General features: G+C 63.2%; 5 protein-coding genes across 6 annotated transcripts in view; all 5 read left to right on the forward strand.

The window, feature by feature from the left end:
• Positions 1-814, forward strand: part of S100A13 (S100 calcium binding protein A13) — a 1,103-nt gene extending 289 nt beyond the window's left edge. The window contains exons 2-3 of the mRNA XM_027704789.1: positions 301-466; positions 627-814. Coding sequence (XP_027560590.1) covers positions 314-466; positions 627-761 — 288 coding nt within the window. The 5' untranslated portion in view covers positions 301-313 and the 3' untranslated portion in view covers positions 762-814. The remainder of the gene's footprint in view (positions 1-300; positions 467-626) is intronic.
• A 1,135-nt stretch (positions 815-1,949) lies between these two features.
• S100A14 (S100 calcium binding protein A14) lies at positions 1,950-3,592 on the forward strand. Its single transcript, XM_027704806.1, has 3 exons — positions 1,950-1,999; positions 3,223-3,369; positions 3,465-3,592. Exons 1-3 carry the CDS (start codon positions 1,967-1,969, stop codon positions 3,582-3,584), a joined length of 300 nt encoding a protein of 99 aa, XP_027560607.1. The 5' UTR covers positions 1,950-1,966; the 3' UTR covers positions 3,585-3,592.
• Positions 3,593-6,751: 3,159 nt separating this feature from the next.
• On the forward strand, positions 6,752-10,312 carry S100A16 (S100 calcium binding protein A16). 2 transcript variants are annotated; one of them, XM_027704775.1, is made up of 3 exons: positions 6,752-6,849; positions 9,386-9,547; positions 9,649-10,312. In XM_027704775.1, exons 1-3 carry the CDS (start codon positions 6,841-6,843, stop codon positions 9,811-9,813), a joined length of 336 nt encoding a protein of 111 aa, XP_027560576.1. In that variant the 5' UTR covers positions 6,752-6,840; the 3' UTR covers positions 9,814-10,312. The 2 variants fall into 2 exon arrangements, with proteins under 2 accessions (XP_027560576.1, XP_027560577.1); XM_027704776.1 differs by lacking the exon at positions 6,752-6,849 and adding an exon at positions 8,586-8,806.
• Positions 10,313-12,277: 1,965 nt separating this feature from the next.
• LOC113978080 (protein S100-A4-like) lies at positions 12,278-13,112 on the forward strand. Its single transcript, XM_027704778.1, has 2 exons — positions 12,278-12,418; positions 12,938-13,112. Exons 1-2 carry the CDS (start codon positions 12,278-12,280, stop codon positions 13,100-13,102), a joined length of 306 nt encoding a protein of 101 aa, XP_027560579.1. The 3' UTR covers positions 13,103-13,112.
• A 1,667-nt stretch (positions 13,113-14,779) lies between these two features.
• Positions 14,780-15,770, forward strand: LOC113978078 (protein S100-A4-like). The gene is made up of 3 exons (XM_027704774.1): positions 14,780-14,864; positions 15,277-15,430; positions 15,534-15,770. Exons 2-3 carry the CDS (start codon positions 15,293-15,295, stop codon positions 15,696-15,698), a joined length of 303 nt encoding a protein of 100 aa, XP_027560575.1. The 5' UTR covers positions 14,780-14,864; positions 15,277-15,292; the 3' UTR covers positions 15,699-15,770.
• Positions 15,771-18,007: the final 2,237 nt, after the last annotated feature.

Here is an 18,007-nt window from a genome sequence, read left to right on the forward strand (position 1 = left end):
CAGCCCCTTCCCATGCCCCCATCCCTTTTCCATGTCCCCCCATCCCTTTCCATGTCCCCCATCCCAGCTCCTGTGCCAGCTGGCAGCTGAGTCATCCCTCAGACCTGCTCCCCCTCCCTGTGGTCCCGCCTGAAGCTTTTGGTCCCCTGGGAGCAGCTCCCGGCCCCGGGACCCTCCTCTGCCCTGCAGGTCTGAGACCCCTCAGAGCCGCTGCACCCTGGGCTGGGGGAGGGCAGAGGGTCTCCCTGGGACACCCCTCAGGGTGCAACCCCCTCCTGGCTCCTGTCCCTGCGCCCCCAGCGTGTGCGGGGCCATGGCCACGGGTGAACTGACCGAGCTGGAATTGGCCATCGAGAAGATCATCGACGTCTTCATCGCCTGCGCGGGCAAGGAGGGCAGGAAGGGCACCCTGAGCACCAGCGAGTTCAAGGAACTGGTCCAGCTCCATCTGCCCAACCTGATGAAGGTGAGGTGGGGAGCACCCTGAGGGGGTGGCTGGATCCCCGTGGAATCTCCCAGAGCTGTGGGGCTGCTCGGGATCCCCTGGGATTTGTGCTCAGGAGCCTCCCCGTCCCCGCCCCGCTTGCCGGGGGTCGGGATGTGGCTGATCCCGTGTCCCCACACAGGACGTGCCCTCTCTGGAGGAGAAGATGAGCGAGCTGGACTTGAACAACGACGAGGAGCTGAGATTTGGGGAGTTCTGGCGGCTCATCGGGGAGTTGGCCAAGACCATGAGGAGAGAGAAAATGGGGAAGAAGTGACGGGGCCATGGGAGACTCAGCTGACGTGGAGCAAATAAAAGAGGTTTCCCTGAGCCTGAGCAGTGCTGTTGTTCTTAGGGGGGATCCCAGTTTGGATCCCACATCCCCTCCCCTGCCCGAGGCGGTGCTGGGGATGGGCCCAGCCCGGGGTGGTGGGTTTGGGGACTCTGATGGATGGGGGTGTTCCCAAATTGCCCCTGTGGTGGTCTGGCTTTTGGGGTGCCACCTCACACCCCACAAACACCTTCCTGCCGCGCTGTGGGGTGGGTGGGAGGCAGAGATGTGGCTGGGACCGGGGTGGGGCTGAGGAGCAGCTCTGGCAGTGATGCCACAGTGGCCACTGTGGCCATGGTGCCACCACCTCCACAGCATCAATGGCCAGCCTCTCTGGGGTCTTGGGTGGCACAGGGGGACACATCCACCTGCACAGCTTGTCCCTGGCTTGGGAGTGTCCCCATTCCCGGTTTTCAGCTCCCAAATCCCGATGTTACTGGGACATGGTGAAATCCAGCAGCACAGTGGGTCCCTGGCTCGGGAATGTCCCCATTCCCAGTGTTCAGCTCCCAAATCCCAGTGGTGCTGGGATATGGTGAAATCCACCAGCACAGCACAGCCCTGGCTCGGGAATGTCCCCATTCCTGCTGTCCAGCTCCCAGACCCCCAGCAGGGACACGGTGAGACCCCATCACGGGGTGACCCATCCCGTGACCCTCCCGAGCCGGGGGTGCCCGGTGGCCGTTCCCACGCGGTGCTGCCGTGCCGGGCTGGCTGGGGGAGCCCTGGATGTGGCCGGGAAAGGAGGCGTTTCCCGGCCCCACGCTGGCCCCGGGCCAGGCTCCGAAATGAGCACCGGGAGCTCCCACTCACACCTCCCGCGGTATAAAACGCCGGTGCAGCACAGCCCGGCACACCCGCCCAGCCCGCGGAGCAGGTAAGTGGCCCCTCGTGGGCCGAGGGTCTGCGCTCGGGGTCTCCCCCGCGCTCCCACGCTCGGCTCTGCCGCGACTTGCCGGGACGCCGCTGCCGCCGGGACGTGTCCTGGCAGCTCACCTTCCTCCGGGATGAGGAGGAGTCCTGGGAGATCCCTGAGAGCCGAGAGCTGAGCTTGGCTTTCCTCCTCCGACAGCTCCCCCGGATCCCATCGCAGAGGAGAGACTCCCCCCCCCGGTGCCACCGAGGACCCCCCGGACGCCGCGAGGAGCAGGATGGGCCAGTGCAACTGCCGCAAGAAGCGCAAGGTCCTCGAGCGACGCCGGGACCCCCGGCGGGGTGTGGGGTGACCCCACATGTCCCCACCCCGGGGGCACAGCCCTGACTCTGCCCCATCCCGGAGCCAGAGTGTGGTGGAGGAGCTGGGGGCTGTTTTGGGATTTAGACTCGCTGTCTCGGGCAGGGGGACCTGGTGCTGCGGGTTTGGAGCCACTCGGGAGCTCAGGGAAGCAGGCAGCCTTTTCCAGCTGCCGGGGATCCACCTTCGGGAGCTGCCCGTGCTCCCTGGGGCCTCTGCGAGGATGGAGAGGAGCAGGAAGGCTCCTGTTTTCCTCGGCTTTTAACCCAGAGGTGTCCATCCTGCACCCCTTTGCACCTGTGGAGGATTTAGGGCGCCGGGATGAGGCTCTGGAGGTTGCCAAGTCCTTCCTAATGGGCATCACCCGATGCGGTTTTGAGGGAAAACCGCAGATTTGAGTGAATCAGCATCGGCTCCCTCCGAATGCAGTGGCTGGAGAGCTGGGCACGGGGGTTGTGCCAGTCTGTGCCCCCCACCCCGCTGGGAACAGGGTCTGCTGGGGTGGGAGAGGGGCTCTGGGATCTGCCAAACCCCATCCCAGGCGTCGTCCCGGGCACTGACTCATCGTGCCATTGCCACTTGTGCCGAGGAGAGGAAGAACCAGTCAGGACGGCGCGGCCCCCACGCCGGGGGTGTAGCTGAGACGCCAGGGTGGCTGAGCCTCGGGGGGCCCGGGCAGGGAGGGGGCCAGGAAAGGAGATTTGGGGGGTGACAGGCCCGCAGGGAGGGGTGGTGGCAGCTGGAGGGGGTCTTGCAGCCCAGCAGGGCCGGTGTGGAGCGGTGGAACATCTGTGTGGAGGGGTGGAACATGTTTGTGGAGAGGTGGAATATCTGTGTGGAGTGGTGGAATATCTGTGTGGAGTGGTCTTGTGCCTGTATGGGGGTCTCAGGTGTGGACAGTGGGCCCTGACATCTCTAGAGGGGGTCTCACACCTGTATGAGGGGTCTCACATCTGGACAGTGAGGTTCACATCTGTATGGGGGGGTCTTACACCTGTGCAGAGAGGTCTAGTGTTGATAAGGAGCTTTATCCCATCACTGGAGGCTCCTCAGGGAGTGTCCCACATACTGAGGGCTTGTCCTGTGCACCCTGGGGTGTCCCATCCCTCTGGGGAGGGGTCCCATCCCTCCAGGTCACTGTGCCCCCAGTGCTCACCCCCTGTGCCCCCCCAGGACTGCCAGGAGCTCACGGACGTGGAACGGGCCATCGAGACCGTCATCAGCCAGTTCCACTGCTACGCAGTGAAGGGGCAGAAGGAGTACCTGACCCCCAACGAGATGCAGGAGCTGGTGGTGCAGAAGCTGCCCCACCTGGGCAAGGTGAGGGCAGAGCCCTGGGCTGGGCAGGAGGGGCTGGGAGAGGCACAGGACCCCACATCCCCCTCACCCCGATGTTTTCTCTGCCCCCCCTGCAGTGTGTGGGACCACTGGAAGAGAAGATCGAGTGCATGGGAGACCCCAACGAGGCCAAGCTGGAGTTTGGAGAGTACTGGGACATGATGGGGGACGCAGCCAAGGGCTGCAGGAGGAAGTAGGAGCTGGTGGGGGACGGGAAGGTGTCCGAGGCCTCAGGCTCTGCACCGAGGAGTGTGAGGGGCAGCGGGGCCCGGTGGGATGAGCCTGGGAAAAAACAACATTGCTCCTGCCAGGGCTCGTCCCCTCCCGCCGGGGTGGAGGAATCCCCCTCCTCAGCCCTATCCCTGCCCTCTCCCAGCTCTACTTCCCATCAGGAAACCCCCTTCCCATCCCCAGCTCCGTGCCATGGCGGGAGGGAGGTGGCAATGGGGGTTCCTGACCTGGCTCCGGAGCCTTTCTCCGTCCTTTTGCTCCAGGGCCTTCATCCCTGGGGTTGTCCCACCTCCAGTCCTGGAAACCCTCCGGCTGCAGGACCCCCAGCCCTGGAGGAGCATCACAGAGAGAGGGACTCGGCTCCTTTCCCCCCAAAACCCCCTTGGAAGTGTGGGCTCATCCCCCCAGCCCCGTGCCCTGGCACCCGAGGGCACCTCCGGGGGCATCCCGGGCTCTGCCATGGCCGTGGGTTGGTGCACGTGGCCTGGGTGTATTCCCTGCTGTCCCCCCGGTGCAGGGACCAAGGTTCTGGGGGCTATCCCGGGATGTGCTGCCCTCCTGGTGCTCCCCATCTCCAGGGATTGTGGCCCCCGGGCTCGGGGCTGGGGCGGGGGCGGGTTGGTCTCAGCTTGTGCCACTTGCAACCATTTTTGTATAAATTAATAAAGGAAAACACTGGAAAAAAAAAACAACCAAACAACCGAGATGGGGTGACCTCGTTTGTCCCTGGTGGGGGGGGAAAGTGGGGGGAAAAGGGGGGTGGGGGGGCTGCAGGGTCGTGGTGCTGAGGATCATTCTGGATTGGGCAGAGCATGGGGGTGCAAAGAGGGCTGTGGGTGTGCAAGGGACCCCAGAGGTGTACAAGGATTGCTGTGGGTCTGTGGGACCCCACGGGTGTGTGGGGACACGTGGGGGTGTGTGACCCCGTGGGTGTGTCAGGACACTGCAGGGGTGCACAGGGCTTCCACATTCCCAGTTCCTGGGATGATGGTGCCTGGTGGTCCCAGCTGTGGGGTCTCCACAAGCAGAGCAAGGGCCATGCTCTGGACAGGCACCCCAAGGGCTTTGGGAATGTGATTCCCTGCTGGACTGGAGGGAGCTCGGAGGAGATCCCGAAATTCTGGGCTTGGAAAGAGCTGAGAGCTGTGAGCCAGCAAGATCCCACCTGTGCTGGGAGAATGTGGGATTTGGGGCTGATTACAGCAAATTGGGAAAGAGCAAATGGCACAAAGCTGTGGCTCCCTGGGATGGGGCAACTAGTGAATGGTGAGTGAAGAAATGGGCTGGAGAACCTGGTTATCCCACCTTCCCTCTGCCACCGGGCCATTCCCACTGAGCTCCACGTCCTGGAGGTGCAATGGGGACCCCTACAAGGGGTGTCCCAAAGAGGGACAGGCTGCGGGCACCTCAGCAGCACCTTGTGAGGGAAGAAACCAGAGGTGAGCAAACCAAAACTGATCCAAAGCCCAGCGAAAGGCGATAAAAGGCGGCGCTGGGCAGGTCCTGCCGGGCCGGCGGCAGCTCCGGCACCGCGGCTCGGCCACAGGGCCACCCTCTGTCTCCTCTCGGCCTGGGGTGGATTTCACAACGGGAATGACTATTTATTGTTCCTGCCTTGGAAATAAATGCATGGAAATTAAGCAGAAAGGTGTGGCGTGCATTTAATTAGAGACAGGAAATGTGTCAAATGGTCGGGGTGGTGTGGGGGGGAAAGGGGAGCCGGGGCTCCCGGATCCTCTTCCCAGCACCTGTCTGGGAATGTGCCGTGGGAGTGGGGACTTCTGGGTTGCTGAGTTTGTCCCTGGTGTGACAGTGTGCTGTCAGGAGGACAATTCCTGCGCCGTGAGCCATCCCTGATGAGTATCTGGAAAGTTCTTGGAGGTGTTGGGAGCAGCTCAGTCCACGCCGGGGCAGTCAGTGCCCCTCGGTGAGGACACAGCACTGGGCAACTCGCCAAAGACCCCCAAATCCAGGGCTCTGCAAAGGCTCCCTTGGTGCAGAGCTTGTCCAGGAGACACCAAATGCCTCCTGGCCCTTCAGGCCTGGAGCTGGTGGGGACCAGGGGGGACTCCAACCTCACCAGTTGGTGGGAAGTGTTTTGTGATGGGCCGGGATGGTACGTGGCTGCTCCGAGCACACGCACACGCCCTGGATGCCTTGTAAAAATAAGGGCCTGGATGTGGTTGTGACATCTGCCAGCAGAGGAGAGTAATGAAAGCCCATGATTCAGGGGTGAGCTGTTTGCCTGCAGGGTCCGGGAGGGATTCCCACCCTCCCGGGATGTTGCATCAACGAACGACACCGGAGCATCTCGGCCCAGAACAGGTTTTTGCTTCCTCCCAACCGAGATTAGGAAGGAGCCACGGGGAGAGCTGGGATGACACGTTTTTTCCGGGATGGGAGTTCCAGAGGTCCTGGGAGCAGGTGGCTCCTGCCTGTAATAAATCACCTCCTGGTTTGCATCCCGAAATCTGCCCTTCCCGATAACGCCCGTATCTGATCTCGGCATCGAATCTGGGAGACACCAGAGGTGCAATTTGCTGGCACAATTAATTATGGATGGGACTTTACAAGCCCAGCTCCCAGCTGGGAAGAGCCTTGTCCATCCCAGTGCATCCAGACATGGCCAAGAGCTGGGCATGGCCCTGCCTGGAGCTGGTGCTTGTGCTCCCAGGGCCCCCAGACCCGTGTCAGCCCCTTTCACCCACGAGAACAAGTGGTTTTGGTTCAAAAAATGATGTTCCCTGCCTTGCCAGGCAGATCCTGGTGCCAGGGGTGGTTTGGAGCTGGGAGGGTGGTGGGATGAGCTGTGAGATGGAGGAGACAGGCTTTTGGCTGATGCATGGCTGGATGGGTTTGCAAACCCTGGGATCAGGCTGGAATTCTGTGCCTGGCCAACCACCACACCGTCCATCCAGTGGGGTCTTTTGGGGTGGTCCCCAAACACCTCCCCAGCCACGAACACACAGAGCAGCCCCTGGGAAGGAGCTGGAGCCTCCACGGGTCCCAGCTCGCACCAACCCGTCCCGGTGTTGCAATCCCAGGGAGCCCTTTCCCAGGTGAGCCCAGACCTGGGAACGCCCTCGGAACGTCAGGGAGGGGTGGGAGCCTCTTTAAAAACCTGGCTGGGCCTGCGGGATGGGTGCAAGGTGAGCAGAGAACAGGCGACATCAGCTCCCAGCTGCCAAACCGGCGTCAGGTGGACACAGCAGGACCCCCAGAATGAGCCAGGTGAGGCTCCAGTGGAGATTCCAGTTCCCTCGGGATGGGGAAGCCCCTTTTGGGGTGAATATTTAACCAGGAGCAGGCCTGGGATGTGCTCCTGCATGTTGGGTGCTGGAAATCCCCTGAGTCCTTCGGCAGCTCTGCGTGCGGGGCTGGGGTGGAGGGGACTGGAGGGATTTGGGGGATCATGGGGGGGATCTGGGATGGGAGGAGGGTGGTCTGCATCCGTCAGCCTCCACTGTCTCTGGAGAGCCCGACCCGGGGCTGCCAGTGGGGTCTGGCTTCTGGAAAAGGGGAATTTTCCCGTGGTGATGCCGGGCAGGGGGACAGGGAGTGCTGGGGTTGTGTCCAGCTGTGGATCCTGGCTCTGGGCAGAGTGACCATGTGAGGAGGGAGAGGGAGAAAAGGAGAGGGAAAGAAGGAGAGGAAAGGGAGAAGGAGAGGGGAAAGGAGAGGGAGAAGCGACGGGACCGTGGTGGTGGGAGTGGAGCAGCCGGCGAGTCCCATCCTGCCCATCCTGCTCACGTGGTGCCCAGCTGTGCCAGTGTCCCCATGTCCCACCCCGGGGAGAGTGTTCCCATGTCCCACTGTGGTGACAGTGTCTCCATGTCCCACTGCAGTGTCAGAGTCCCATCCTGGTCCCCGTATCCCACCCCAGTGATGTCCCACTGTGGTGCCAGTGCCCCTGTGTCCCACCCTGCTGCCAGTGTCCCCCTGTCCCACTGTGGTGCCAGTGTCCTTGTGTGCCACCCCACTGCCAGTGCCCCCATGTCCCACCCCACTGCCAGTGCCCCTGTGTCCCACCATGGTACCAGTGTCACCGTGTCCCACTGCTGTGCCAGTGTCCCTGTGTCCCCTTGCTGTGCCAGTATCCCTGTGCCCCACCCCGGTCACGGTGTCCCTGTGCCCCCAGCTGGCCCCGGGGCTCTCCGTGGTTGCCGGGCCGGTGCCATGAGTCAGCGGCGGACCAGCCGCCACGATGCCCCGAGGACAGGCTGGGTGCTGGTGGCAGGGGACTGGTGACACCAAATTGGGGTCCCCAGTGGGTACAGGGGTGGCAGTGCAGGGGATGCTCCTGCTTTGGTGCTGCTGGATCCCCTCTGTTGGTGATGAATGACCCAGGAGGAGCCGGAATCTCTGGTGAGCGGCTCTCGTGGCTCTGCCAGTGCTGGGACAGCTCCAAGGCCAGAGTGCCGAGAGCTGGGGATGGTCCCCGGTCCTGGAATGACAGAGTGACCCTGGGCCATGGCAGTGTGGCACAGCAGGGGCTCCCACAGGGACAGGGATGGCCTGGGAGGACACCTGGGGACAAGGACAAGCCTGGGGCTGAGCCTCATGTCTCGTGTCACCACCCTGACGTGCCGCCGTCCTCGGCCTGGGGCTGAACCGGGGAGGATCAGGGCAAAGGGAGGGGACAGGAGCCAAGGCTGGGGCACGGGGCAGGTCCTGCCTGTTCCCTGGGCTGCAAACACCCTCTGGAGATGTCCCCAGAGAGGGGGACAGTGCTGGGCCAACCCTTGGGGCTCCACACAGCCCACCCCGTTGGCTTCTTCCAACACCCATGTGGCCACCGGTGCCACGATGGTCAGTGTTGGAACCCAGGGCTGGTGTAAATCCACCCGGAACAACAGGGAGCAACACACTCCAAGTCCTGGCCACTGACCAGGCAGGAAAAAGCCCAGAGTAGACAAGGTGACGCAGTTCCCGTCGCTGCCTTCCTGGGATGTGGCCGCCGGACCCCGTGACAGGGACCATCCTGTCGGGCCCATCCTGTCGGAGCTTCCTGGCTTGGGCAGCCTCGGGACAGAGGAGAGAGGACGGAGACCCTGGGCAGAGATCAGGCAGGATTGGACCCCCGGGATTTGGGGGGCAGCCTGGGCTGTGCTTGTGGGGGGCTCGGGCGGGCCTGGCCCTGCCCTGTCGGGTTGTTCCTGGAGCCGTGAAGCAAGAGGAGGGTTGGCTGGTAATTCCTGCCCCTGTCCCGCCACAGCTCCCGGCCCCATTCCTGCCTAATGAGCCCTGGGAAGGGCGGCCAGGCCCTGCTCAGCCCCGCGGCCCCGGGGCCATAATTACCACCCAGCCCACGCGCAGGGGCAGCTGCCGGGGGGGCGGGCGGGGTGGGCATGGGGGGCACCCAGGGGTTTTGGGGTGATCCTGGACCATGTGGGGAGGTGAGCACCCAGGCACCACCAGCTATTTGCCTCCCCATGGATTCCAGGCTTTCCATGGCTGATTCCAGGTCGAGTCCATGGCTGGTTCCAGGTCAAATCTACGGCTGATTCCAGGCTGAATCTATATCTGATTCCAGGCTGAATCCATGGCTGGTTCCAGGCTTCCCATGGATTCCAGGCTGAATCCATGGCTGGCTCCAGGCTGAGTCCATGGCTGATTCCAGGTTGAATCCATGGCTGGTCCCAGGCTGGTTTCACCTGCTGGGAGGCTCGTGCTGACCCCAGTGCTGGCGGCAGCGGAGACCCCCTCGCTCAGCCCTGAGCTTTGGGCTGCCACGGGGGGTCCCTCAGCACCGTCCCTGCCCCCTCAGGCAGCGATGTCGCAGTGCACGGAGCTGGAATGGGCCGTCCAGGTGCTGGTGAACAACTTTGACAAGTACTCGAGCCGCTGCTGCTGCTGCAAGAACCCGCGGCGCATCAGCAAGAAGGATTTCCGCAAGATGCTGAGCCGGGAGCTCAACCACATGCTGACGGTGAGCGCGGGGCGGGCGGGGCCGGGGGGGTCCTGCCCCTGCCGCTCCCAGGGGGTCTCCCTGCCCCGCACCCCGGTGTGAGCGGCTCTGCTCCCCCCCAGGACACCGGGAACCGCCGCGCAGCCGACAAGCTCATCTGCGACCTGGACGAGAACAAGGACGGGCGCATCAGCTTCGACGAGTACTGGACCTTGATAGGCGGCATCGCCAGCCCCATCGCCCAGATCATCCGCCAGCAGGAGCAGAGCATCAAATTCACCAAGTAGCCGCTGCACAGGACCCTCCTGGACCCCCCTGCTTCTCCACGACCCCCCCGCTTTGTGCCCTCCCCGAGCCCCAGCTCGCCCCGGGCCACCGCGGCTCCCCAGGGCTCTGCCGACCGAGCCGTGCCGGGCTGTGACGGAGGCGGGACGACCCTGTGGGTGGGATTTGGGGGTGCGAGGCTCCTCCTCGCCGTGGCTGCCCTGCCCTCTTCCCCTTCCACGAGCCCTGTCGGGCGAGAAGCAGGGGGAGAGGTTTTCCCTCATGTGGGACCTGAGTTCCGCCTGTTCTCAGAGCTCCGCTGGCAGAACCCCCGTCACAGCCGGGCCCTCCCTCTCCCCTTGCAGCTCCTCCTCAGAGCGGAGGGTCTTCCTGGGCAAAGGGGGCCTTTCCGCGTGCCCGGGCTGGTGGAGGGAGTGCCCCGGCCGGCGCTCGGGGCTCGGCGCGGCCCCGTCGGGTGACACCCCCGTGTTTATTTATTGCGGCAATAAAATCTGGAGGAGCAGCGGGTGACGCTGAGGCTCTGCCTTCCCTGTGCTCTGAGGGGGCGGGGGGGCCGAGGGAGGGGGTCTGCCCTGTCCCCCACCGCCCGCACAGTCACACCCTGGTGACAACGCCCGTCGCGGTCACCGCGGGGCTGATGGAGCACCACGAGGTGTCAGCAGACACCGCGCACTCCCAGCGCCCACCACACCCCAACCCAACCCTCTGCCTGGGGACAGGGGTGGCGGCCGCTGCCACAGCTCTCCTGGGGGACCCCCTCTGTGTCCCCAAGGGGGTCCCGGGCAGCCCGGAATTACAGCCCCATATTCCAGCGGCTCCGCGGCTGCCCCGACCCCGGGGGGGGGTGTCTCGGGGGACCACCATTCCCGTCCTGCATCCCGGCACATTGCAGACCCCCCCACCCGGGACGGGGACGGGGCAAAGCTGTGCCGAGACCTCCAGGGACCCCCAAAGACCCCCAGGGACCCCCGTGCTCAGCAGGGTTGGGCTCGTCGCGCTCCGCAACGCCCACGGTGCGGGCAGGGAGCCCGAGCCGCTCCGGCTCTTCCGGGGATTTTCCACTGGGAAGGGACTTGGGCGTGGACCTACGAGCGTGGCGGTTGCCCCCCACGACCCCCCCTCGCACGGCAGGGGGGTGACGGCACCGTGAAACCGCGACCCCCATCCCCTCCCAGCCAACCCCTCGTTGCTCTCGTTCCGCTGCAGGAGCATCTCTGTCCCCCCGCCTGTCCCGCTGCCTGTCCCCCCGCCTGTCCCCCCGCCTGTCCCCCTGCCTGTCCCCCTGCCCACGGAGCCCCCTCTGCCCGGCCCCGCAGCTCCGGGGGTCCCCGGAAAACCGGGATTCTCGCCGTGGGAGCGAGGCGGGGCCGCGGCTGAGTCACGGCCGAGGAATCCCCGTGGGGCGAGGGCCGGGCCGTGACTCACCCCGCGGTTTGTGGGGCTGGGCTGGGGCCGCTCCCGCCGCTCCCACGGAATCCCAGCGATCCAGCCTCGATCCTCGGGGTCTCTCCGGAACGGACCCTCAGTGTGGGGGCAGCCAAACCCCAACACCTCATTTCTAGGTGCAGCAAATGGGAACAATACAGAATATTCCCCTTTCTTGTGTCCCTTCCCACCCCTGGGGGGGTGTGGGGGTCAGGGAAGGTCTTGCTGCTCCCTAAAACAGGTCCCCCCATGTGTCCAGCTGTGGAATCCCAGAGAATCTTGGGTGATCCCTCCTCCTTAAGGGTGAGACACCACACAAACCCCCCTGGCATGGCTGATGCCCCCCTGTGCCGTGGTCCTTAACCTCAGTGACCCTCTGTGCCAAGGACAAGGGGATGAGCTCAGCTTCTGGGTGCTCCTGAAGGACCTGGAGAAGGACAAGGACAAGGTGATGGACTGGAAGGAGGATGTGGCTCTCCTGGGGGAGCACAAATCCTGACCCTGTGCCTGGCGCTATGCAGGTGCTAAAGCTCAGGAACCCCCCAGGCAGCACCAAACCCCAGCCCACGGCTCAGATAAATCTGTTGTCACCCCCCTGCCCCAAATATTCCCTTGGACTGGGGTCACCAGGAAGGGATCGCTCAGGACCACCCATGCTGGGGGTGTGAGGGACAGTGCAGTGATGGTTTAGGGGGCACATGGGCTGGTGACCCCACCAGAACCCAAATCCCCCCCCTCTAATGGGATCACACAGCTCGTTAGGCAAAAATGGGGTGCGGGTGAAACCACCGCAGTGGAGCTGCTGGGAAAGCCCGGGGGGGCACGGGGGCAGTGCCACCCCCACGGGGCTATAAATGCCCGTCCTGCCCTGGCTGCAGCATCCTGTGTGTCCTCAGGACTGCTGACCAGGTGAGTCTCTGCTCCTCTTCCTCCCCGCACCCCAAACCCTCCCCGAGGGCCGCGGGGGCTGCAGGGGAATGGCCCGGGCGGGGGGGGGCACAGACCCTGAGCCCCTGTCCTGCTGTGCCCCCCAGGCTGGCCATGGCGTGTCCCCTGGAGCAGGCGTTGGCTGTGATGGTCACCACCTTCCACAAGTACTCGGGGAAGGAGGGGGACAAGTTCAAGCTCAGCAAGGCAGAGCTCAAGGACCTGCTGAACAAGGAGCTGCCCATCTTCGGGAGCGTAAGTGGCCACGAGGGACATCCCTGGGTGACCTTTGGAGGTGCCCAGGGGAGGGTGGGAGGTGTTAGAATGGTGGATGCAGCCCAGAGAAGCCTCGTGCTCCAGGGAGAGCCCTGGGGAGGAGGAGGAGGGATGAGACCAGGAGGAGCTGAGCTGGAGCAGCCTCAGCCCAAAAGGAAATTTGGCTTTTTTTATGCCCCCAGAAATATTTAGTTTGGCAAAGGAAATCCCGCTCTGATTTCCACTTTATAATCATTTTTTTTTAACCCCCAACTTCCCCTTCTTTAAAACCTTGTGGTTTAAATTGGGAGGAGGGAGGAGAAGTTTTTTAGCCCAACTTTTCCACATCCCAGAGGCACATTTGGTGCAGCTGCTCCAGCACTGCCCTGTCACAGGTGCAGCTTTCCAGGCCACCTCCTTCCAAAGGCAAAGGGAAAAACCCTCCTTCCAGGCAGGGGGCAGGGAGCAGGGCTGGAAGGGGAGGTTGGGGACACCCCAAAACCTCTCATGCCCCACCAGAAACAAATGGATGAGGCGGAATTCAAGCGGCTGGTGAACGACCTGGACCACAACAAGGACAGCGAGGTGGATTTCAAGGAGTACGTGTGTTTCCTGGCCTGCATCACCATGGGCTTCAACGACTTCTTCAAGGACGACCCCAGCAAGCAGCACCGCAGGAAGTGACCCCCCAACCCCGCCCAGAGGGGCTTTCAATAAAAGCTTTTCCCAGTTCTGGATGTGCTCCAGGGGTTCTGTGCCTGCTGGGTAACGGGCAGAGGGTGATTCATACCTTCCTCCAGCTCCCTGGGATTTTCCATGCTGTGATGCAGCCCCGGAAGGCATTTTCTGGAGCAGTCTGAGCAAAACAGTCTGAGCTGCTTGGATGCCCCCCCCGAGCTGTCCTTGCTGGGTCAGGGAGGGACTCAGTGCACTTTGGGTCGAAACAGCTGAGGTTTGAGTGCCCACCGTGGGTTTTAGGTGGGCACGAGCTGCCCTGGGCACCTCGTTGGGTTTGGGGAGAGAAGCTGGGGTGGAGGAACTGGACAGAGAGACACGAACCCAGAACGTGTCCCCAGACCCCTCCAGGAGACCCTCAGCCCCCCTGGGGGTGGGCCTGTGCTGGGGGGCTGCACTGGAGGTCAACCCGAGCCCCCTGAGTTCTCCAGGGAGCCCCGGGGCCGCAGACAGGCAGGAATTTCCTGGGATGTGACCGGGAGCCACGGGGTTCCCCTTCCTCCTCCTCCCTGTCGCTGAGGCAGCTCCAGGCAGGTCTGGGCTGGTTTGCAAAAGGTGCAGCAGCTGCTCCTTGGCTTTTCCACAGGAACCATCCCAGATTTAAAAAGCCCTCACAAAGCCTCTACACCACTCCATGGCAGAGCAGATCCCTGGCAGAGCCTGTCCCCAAGGGCCCAGGTCCTCACTTGAGCCCTCAGGTCTTCCCTGAGCCCCTCTAGGTCCTTCCTTGATCCCCTCCAGGTCCTCCTTGAGCTCTCCAGGTCCTCCCCAAGGCCCCCATGTTCTCGTTGAGCCCCTCCAGGTCCTTCCAGCACCTGCCCAGCAGCTCCAAACTTTGCTCTGTCCCTTCCCAGAGTCTTTATGAAGAGCCCCAGGAGCTTCTGCCCCCTCCCAGTAACTCACACCAGTTTGCACTAATGAGGGGAGGAGGTTCAGGCTGGGGGTTTCTCCTGCCAAAATGTAAGGAAACCCCCGACCTGGGGTGTCTGAGGAGGTTTCACATCCCACTGAGCTTTGGAGCAGCCCGGAGCTTCATCCCCTGCTTTTCTCTCTCTGTTCCCCACAGCAGCAGGGGAGGGGGGGGGCACTCGGGAGCTTTGTCAGCCCTCAGCCACGTCTGGGGGGTTGGAAACTGCCGGTTCCTGGTGTTCTCCACAGCTCCTGACACGTGCCTGGGCCACGCAGGCACCGAAATAGCGCCGGGTTACACAACGGGGCGTTGTGACGCTGCCCTCGGAGCCAGGAAACAAAATCGCTGCCAGGAGAGTCAAAAACAGACAGAAAAACCCTCAGCACAACCCCCCCCCCCATGGACAGACCCTGCTGGGCTCCAGAATCCCTCGGGACGCTGCCAAAACCGTCGCGTGTGGCCCCACCTGCCCGTGCTGGCACAGGTGGGATGAGGTGCCCGCTGCTCATCCCTTGTGCCCGGGGATTCTCCTGGACCGGGAGGTCCCTGCCCAGCCCCAGGGGCACGTTTTGTTCTTTCTAACCCAAACCAACCCCCGGGAGCAGGAAAATTGTGGGGGGAGGGGGGCGGGCAGGGCTGCTCCCGGGCTTTCCTCTCCTCCTTTTCCAGCGGGCGCTGGATCGTTGGTTCCTCCCCGCCCGGGGCCGAGGGAGGTGGCCCAGGCGGGGCTATAAATCCCGTGGCCCGGCTCCGTCTCCTCTCCCGTCCTTCCCGTCCTCCGCTGTTCCCTTTGAGCTCTCGGTGAGTTGTATTTTCCCCGCGATTCCCCATCCAGCTGCTCTCCAGATGTTGCCGGTGGCACATCCCACAGCGGGGTCCCCGGCAGAGGTTTTCCCTCGGGAATGAGAGGGAGGTTCCTGCTGTGGGAGCCGAGTTCCAAGGCTGGATTTCACCTCTGAGGGCTGGAAAAGCACCTGAGCCCCTCCCCTGCCTGGCCTGAGCAGGAGGGGGCTCTGGCCCCCCCTTTTCCCCTCTGGCACGGCCTTTTTGGGGGTTTTCCAGCCCGGCTGGAAGCGGGAGGCTGGAATTAGGGAGGGAACGGTGCATCCCAGTGTGTGCCCAGGAATGAGGCACTAGTCTGGGGGTGGGAGATGCTGCTGCCCCCCAGCACGGGGAGGCCCCAAACTCTGCTCTCAGCTGTTTGTCTCTCCAGGTCTCCCGGTGTCCCCATGGCAAGTCCCCTGGAGCAGTCGCTGGCCGTGATGGTCGCCACCTTCCACAAGTACTCCGGGAAGGAGGGGGACAAGTACAAGCTCAGCAAGGCCGAGCTCAAGGAGATGCTCCAGAAGGAGCTGCCGAGCTTCAGTGTGAGTGGAGGGCAGCAGGTGCCACATCCAGGGGTGATTCCAGGACTGGGAATGTGGCCCTGGGTGTGAACCCCGATTTTAACCCCGTTTTTCCCCTGGGCAGAAACAAACCAGCGAGGCCAGTTTACAGCAGCTCATGAACAACCTGGACTGCAACAGCGACAGCGAGGTGGACTTCCAGGAGTACGCGACCTTCCTGGCCTGCATGGCCATGATGTGCAACGACTTCTTCCAGGACCTCCCGGACAAGATGCCGCGCAGGAAGTGAGCGGGGGAGCACCTTCCCCGGCCCTCCCCCTGTCCTCCTGATGCCATTTCAATAAATATCGATTTCAACCAAGTCCCTGCTCCCTTTGCCACGGGGGTCTCGTGCCTCAGGGATGGGGTGTTGTGGCCGTGGGTGAGACCCCGATTCCCTCCCGCGGGCGGGTTGCACGGACGGGGTGAGGAGTGGGAACGAGGGAGGCCCCAGAGTGGATTCTGCTCTGCCGTGGTGTGGACACCGCATTCCCTGAGCCCTCGGGAGCCGCCCGCGAGCCGAGCCCCGGCAGCCGCTCGGGATGAGTCAGCGGCGGGCTCTGAACGCGCCGCAGCCCCGAGAGCTGTTCACGGCCGCACAGAGCGAGGCGGGAGCTTTCCCAGGGATTAGCGGCTCCGGGAGCGGCAACAAAGGCTGAACGACTCTTTTTTAGCCGTAACTGCGAAGCTCAGGCAGAGTCAGCGTCTGACCCCCCGCCCGCGGGGCAGGACCCGCCGCACTGTCACGCAGGACCCTCGTCCCTTCCCCTCCCCAGTAAATCCTGAGCGGGGTTTCAGCCGCGTTCCTGCTCGGGGTGGGGTTGTGGAGCCACTTCCCCGTGCACTCAGCCAGCCCTCCTGGGCTGCCACCGGGCACACTCAGCCCAGGGCTATAAACTGGGAGAGCAGCCCCGGCCCCGCTCTGAGCTCGTCCTGCTCATGGTTCTACATCTCCTTTCCTCCCCCTGATCCCATTTTCCCCCCAGTGAAGAGCTTTGGCCATCTGGGCTTGTGTACCAGGCTCCAGATGTGCAACTTACCCCTTCCAGATGTGGGTGTCCCCTCCTCCACCCTGCTGGGAGCCTTCATGGGTCACCTCGGGCTGTGCCAGAAGCACTGGAGATGCCACAAAGGCTTTGGTTTGTCCAGCCCGGGCTTTGCCCCCCCCTTGGATGCCCCTGGGGTTGTGGGGGGGGGGGGTGGCCAGGATCCACCACAAAATGTAGAGCTGGGGAGGCTCATCCTGGAGAAAAGGAGGCTCAGGGGGGACCTTCTGGCTCTGCAACTCCCTGACAGGAGGGGGCAGCCAGGGGGGGTCGGGCTCTGCTCCCAGGGAACAAGGGACAGGAGGAGGGGAAACGGCCTCAAGCTGTGCCAGGGGAGGCTCAGGTTGGACATCAGGAGGAATTTCCTCCTGGAAAGGGTGGTGAGGCCTTGGCAGGGGCTGCCCAGGGAGGTGGGGGAGTGCCCAGCCCTGGAGGTGTCCAGGGCAGGACTGGCCGTGGCACTGAGTGCTCTGGGCTGGGGCCAAGGTGGGGATGGGGCACGTGGGTCCCCTTCCTGGCCCGTCTCCATCAGAAAACCTGTCCCTTTGTTTCCCTCTTTTGCAATTGAGGATTCTTTGGGTGCTGGTTCCGGGATTAAGAGGCTGACAGGGAGATGTTTCACCACCACTGTCCTTCCCGTTCCCCAAAAGCCTCCAGGGCCAGCCAGGGGCTGGGTTTGGGATGAGGGGCTCCCCATCAGCCCCCTCAAGACACGCAGGGTTGGGCAGTGGGAACACCAGGAGGTCTCCCATGTGTGGCAGCATCCCCCCAACACCGAGGGGCACAGCTGGGAGTCGGGAGGGTTTGCCAATGCCCTCGGTTGTCATCGGGCAGCAATTAGAGCTGCTGGGAAGTGCCACCTCCTCAGACCAGCTGGAAGGTTTCCCACACACTGGCATGCCCAGATTTGTACCCAGGATTGACTCCATGGAAATCTATGGACAAGTGATGCAGGGGGAATGCTCTCATGAGTTTGGAAAGGTGGATGGGGGGGGATGTGTTGGCCAACACCAGCAGCACGTTGAGAGGGGCCACCAAACCTCCATCCAGACTCAACAACAACGGGGCAAATGCAATGATGAACCTCATCCCCCATTGGGTAAGCCCAGTGTTATCCCACTGGAGACCCTCACAAGTGTGATCCAGACAAATTTGTCTCCCATCATCTCCACAGACCCCCCAAACTCTGCAGGAATGTCCCAACGCTGCATCATCACTGACCCCCGGTGACGGCTCCTCACAAATGTCAGTTTTGGTGTTTCCTCGTTTTGTCCTGATGAGTTTGGGGCGTCCCCTCCCTCGTTAACAGGGAGAGCAGCCAGTTCCTGGAGCCAAGAAGTCACCACCTGGGCGTGCTGAGCAGCCTTGCACAATTCCCAGGGTTGCTGCCCCGGAGGAGATTTGAGGGTGTCACAAATCGTAGCTCAGGGAGAGTATAAAAGAGGCGTCGTCTCATCTGCAGCATCACTTGCTCCTGCTCTCTCTGCTCCTCCTGTGCACTGTCTGCAGAGCC

This window comes from Neopelma chrysocephalum, unplaced genomic scaffold, assembly GCF_003984885.1.
Source record: "Neopelma chrysocephalum unplaced genomic scaffold, ASM398488v2 Primary Assembly neopelma1_288, whole genome shotgun sequence".
Lineage (NCBI taxonomy): Eukaryota > Metazoa > Chordata > Aves > Passeriformes > Pipridae > Neopelma > Neopelma chrysocephalum.

Bases quoted from the DNA above. Each gene is read 5' to 3' on its own strand.
- S100A14 (XM_027704806.1), top strand. From the start codon at position 1,967: ATGGGCCAGTGCAACTGCCGCAAGAAGCGCAAG. The intron at 2,000-3,222 runs GTCCTCGAGCGA...GTGCCCCCCCAG, and splicing joins ACTGCCGCAAGAAGCGCAAG to GACTGCCAGGAGCTCACGGA. The intron at 3,370-3,464 runs GTGAGGGCAGAG...CCCCCCCTGCAG, and splicing joins AGCTGCCCCACCTGGGCAAG to TGTGTGGGACCACTGGAAGA.
- S100A16 (XM_027704775.1), top strand. The intron at 9,548-9,648 runs GTGAGCGCGGGG...GCTCCCCCCCAG, and splicing joins AGCTCAACCACATGCTGACG to GACACCGGGAACCGCCGCGC.
- LOC113978080 (XM_027704778.1), top strand. From the start codon at position 12,278: ATGGCGTGTCCCCTGGAGCAGGCGTTGGCTGTGATGGTCACCACCTTC. The intron at 12,419-12,937 runs GTAAGTGGCCAC...ATGCCCCACCAG, and splicing joins AGCTGCCCATCTTCGGGAGC to AAACAAATGGATGAGGCGGA.
- LOC113978078 (XM_027704774.1), top strand. From the start codon at position 15,293: ATGGCAAGTCCCCTGGAGCAGTCGCTGGCCGTGATGGTCGCCACCTTC. The intron at 15,431-15,533 runs GTGAGTGGAGGG...TCCCCTGGGCAG, and splicing joins AGGAGCTGCCGAGCTTCAGT to AAACAAACCAGCGAGGCCAG.